We start from the raw sequence: 3,773 nt of genomic DNA, 5'->3' as shown, positions 1-3,773 counted from the left end.
TATATCAAGGAGATTGTTTATATAATAATATAGATATGAGCCTGAAATAGATTTAAAAATCTATTGGGTTTTAAGTAAACAAATTTTAAATTTAAATTGTTTAAGTCCTATGTATATGTTTTGTTAAAAAAAAAACTACTATATAGAGTAAAATAAAAAAACAAATAAAAATTTGAGGCCCTGTGGGAGATTGGGCCCCGAGAAGTTACCCATATTTCCCCTCCCATGAGTTGGCCATGTTGGGAGTCCTTCACGCGATGCACTAGCAATCAATTCGGTTTCGAGTTGTGTTGGTTCGTTTTGTTATAGTATCATAATGCCGACATTTGGTATATAGCAGCCGAAAAAAATCCAAAGGAAATAAAGTCTTGAGTTGCTCGAAAAGTAATTACAAGTGTTTTACATCGATCAAAGGTCATGATATACTCAAAAGTATATTGATACGTATTTTACATCGATGAAGCACCATAAAAAATATACCGATGTCGGTATCGTATGTATTATATATACTTAAATTGTAATTACCGTTATATATGTGCTAAAAGGATATTTAAAGAACTAAGTATACTTTAATTGAATTAACATTTACACAATTGAAAATAGGATGTTTTACAAATTAACTTAACATAATTTATAACTATCACGTCAAAACTTATTTTTTAAAAGACATCTCGATGACGTTACGTATTAACATGTGTGATTTTTGAACGGCAAATTTGGATCACTGACGGACCACTGGAGTATCATTGTGCCACCAGCGGAACCACCCAATCATATCCATCTCCACTAGGCATAATGCCTATACACCAATTCAGGAGGAAACCCAATAAATATGGGAAAACCCCCCTTGTGAGAGTAGAAACCCAGGACCTATTAATCTCAAAGCCTTATCCCACCCCCAAAATGCCACTAGACTATAAAGCCATGGACGTATTAACATGTGTGATACACGAATTTTTTGTACACCAGAATGTTTTAATTACTAAGTATGTAATATTATATTTATTCCATATATGTAATACATGAGATTCTAAATTAGCAGAGTAATATATGTAATACATGAGATTCTAAATTAGCAGAGTAATATAGCAATAAAGAGTGGATCGGTATTAAAAGCAACGACAAGAAATATACACGTAGGACATACATCTTATAGTAAACTTCTAAAAACGGCGTGTCACTATAATTATATAATAAATAAATCAAAGTTAATAAGTTCATATAAGTTTAATAATATACATTTAATAATTAAATTCAACTTACACATATACATTTAATAATAAATAATGAACTGAATTTAAACTGAAATCTAAACTCAATGCTTAAGAAATCGAAGAGGACTAGGGTTGACAGTAGCATAGGACAGAAGTTCCGGATCACGCTCAAATATCTCCATTTCTTCTAGACTCAATGTGACTATGGCTTCAACACCACCACCCTTCAATGTTTCATTCAAAGCCAAAAACCTATCAAATCCAGCATTCATAATATAAAACCATACCGGCTTACCCCATCCAAAATCCAAGTTATACATTCCACTATTCAACATGCTCGAAGCCATGATGCAATCTCCTTCCCTTGTCACATCCATTGGTTGCTTTAACTTTCTCAATATCTCATGCCCCTTTTCCCCTTTCATGGACTCGATGTGATCCGAGTTTATTTTTGCTATTGATTCTCTAAGTTCACCTATCAGTGTTGGCAAGTGTAGTTCCCTTTTAGGAAAGCATATCGCACCCGCTCCATCAATAAGGTTTCCAATTGAGTCTTTGGGCAAAGGAGGTGATGCCCTTTTCCTTAAGTTGACTGCTGAGAACAAAGCATGAGGTGACTGTGGACCAAATGGTCTTACTTTAGATGCTGCTTTCGCAACAGCTTTCCAAATTACAGCAGTTGTGGCCTCCATGCGGGTTGGTGGATGTCCTGAGCTAGGCATGACAATCAGTTGGTTTTTAAGAAAAGCCAAAGTTGTTGAATCAAACACAAATCTTTTTGTGCTAAGCGTTTTGGTAGCCATTATTTTGGATGGCGACGGGTGTTCTAAATGCGGATTGTTAGGAAAGATTTCAGAAGCCACAAAATTTGGTGAAAGTATATCTTGTGAACCTCTTGCAGCCGCGGCCCATGCTTTCATGAACATGTGAAATGTGTGGCCATCAAAGATCTTGTGTGACACGCTTGTGGAAATCCCAATCCCACCACAAAGAAAAAAGTTCACCTGACAAAGAGATCTCGAATATTAATCAACTACGTATATAACACTAAAATCGAATAAGAAGATTAAAACTTACCTGAATACGGATAACATAATTTCCTAATAAAGATTCTGCGATGCAAGGGCTTTCCGGCATCAACTCCCTCACTTTTTCATCATCTGGATGACAAAGAAAATCTTTGAGCTTTTGGTTTACTCGAGCCTCAGAATAATAGACCCCTTCATCGTTGCACTCGATATGCAAGTTCTCCTTAACTCTTCCAGCAAGGGGGTAGAATTGAGTAAGAATCTTAGATAAAGCCTCCTTGAGATGTTTTGATCTTTTGGTTACTACATTCGTAACACTTGTGTTGTCGGTATTAGGAAGAAATAAGATCAAAGGGGTGTAGACATCAAACATATATTGGTCTATAATGGAGAGGTTAAAGGTTCTTAGATGATGTGGAGTGGGAGAAGCTGGTTTGATGGATTCTCTTGAAATTATTTCAAGATCAACATTCTTAATACTGTTTCCAAGCTTGTTATAAGCATATGGTAACCTACAAAAACTGCATTAAACCACAACCTATACATGAGTTACATGTTTAAATCTAGTTCGTATTTACACACCAAAAAGATCAAGGTTGCAATTGCTAACCTGTATGAGGAGGATTTAGTAACGTTTTGATTCGCCGAGATGCTATAATATCGACCAGAAAATAAGGATGAAGCCTGAATTTGATAGGATTTTGACCACCTGATGGTGTTGGAAGCATGGAAATATCGAGGACAAGAACCTACATGAAGAAGAAGATGTTGTCGAGATACGAGGACACGTTGGGTTGCTTTATGGGCTGAGGATATCCACTTCATTTTGTTTGGATTATGAATTGATGATCAGCTTCAAAGTACACTCTTCATTATATAGGACATATAGCTGTTTCTATGACTTCTGTTGTATATAATTATTCTCAAGCATTACAACTATTTTATCTTATATAATATATAACCGTCATTCTTTTATTAGTGTGAGCCATAGAGTTTATATTTATAGGTTGGCGGGTTTCAAATTAACAAACCCTAATCTGACCTGTGTATATATTTGTGTCGTGTCAAACCCATTTTAAATCGTGTGTGTTTACGTCATGGTTAGGTCGACCTGTTTTATATTCGCTTATTAATATAATGGAAAGACTGAAGATGGTGAATGAATACATTTGACTTTTTGGCCTGTCGCAGTGTGTTGGCATGTTATAAATGATATGGTGCCATTTTCATATTTTAAGACTTGTTCATGTGGGGTTGCCATAAGATATGGGAAGAGGTACTAGTTTCTAGATAACATCTTTTCTTGAGTCGTGGTTATTGGTAACAAGATGGTGTATCCTGCAATTAGCGGGGCGTTTGATTCGCGGAATGATTTGGAATTGGAATTAAAATTTGTATAGGAATTAGAATTTGAAGGAATTAGATTTGGAATTTAAATATTCCAATTGAAATTAGAATATAGTGACATTTTCATTTTTTAAGACTTCTTCATGTGGGGTTGCCATAAGATATGGGAAGATGTACTAGTTTC

The 3,773-nt window shown here is 35.3% G+C and overlaps 1 protein-coding gene across 1 annotated transcript; it reads right to left on the bottom strand.

Annotated features, from left to right (window-relative positions):
- Positions 1-1,268: 1,268 nt before the first annotated feature.
- LOC110888252 (stemmadenine O-acetyltransferase) lies at positions 1,269-3,126 on the bottom strand. Its single transcript, XM_022135784.2, has 3 exons — positions 2,853-3,126; positions 2,292-2,763; positions 1,269-2,218 (listed from the first exon to the last, which is right to left on the bottom strand). Exons 1-3 carry the CDS (start codon positions 3,065-3,067, stop codon positions 1,316-1,318), a joined length of 1,590 nt encoding a protein of 529 aa, XP_021991476.1. The 5' UTR covers positions 3,068-3,126; the 3' UTR covers positions 1,269-1,315.
- Positions 3,127-3,773: the final 647 nt, after the last annotated feature.

The sequence above is a fragment of the Helianthus annuus genome, chromosome 11 (genome assembly GCF_002127325.2).
Source record: "Helianthus annuus cultivar XRQ/B chromosome 11, HanXRQr2.0-SUNRISE, whole genome shotgun sequence".
Classification (NCBI taxonomy): Eukaryota; Viridiplantae; Streptophyta; class Magnoliopsida; order Asterales; family Asteraceae; genus Helianthus; species Helianthus annuus.
Note: the sequence above shows the minus strand (reverse complement) of the source record. Positions and strands in the feature narration are given on the sequence as shown.

What these genes read in the sequence shown, in the direction of transcription:
- LOC110888252 (XM_022135784.2), bottom strand. Translation starts at nt 3,067, where the DNA reads ATGAAGTGGATATCCTCAGCCCATAAAGCAACCCAACGTGTCCTCGTA. An exon ending in ACTAAATCCTCCTCATACAG is followed by an intron (nt 2,764 to 2,852) that starts GTTAGCAATTGC and finishes GGTTTAATGCAG; the next exon opens with TTTTTGTAGGTTACCATATG. An exon ending in ATTATGTTATCCGTATTCAG is followed by an intron (nt 2,219 to 2,291) that starts GTAAGTTTTAAT and finishes TCTCTTTGTCAG; the next exon opens with GTGAACTTTTTTCTTTGTGG.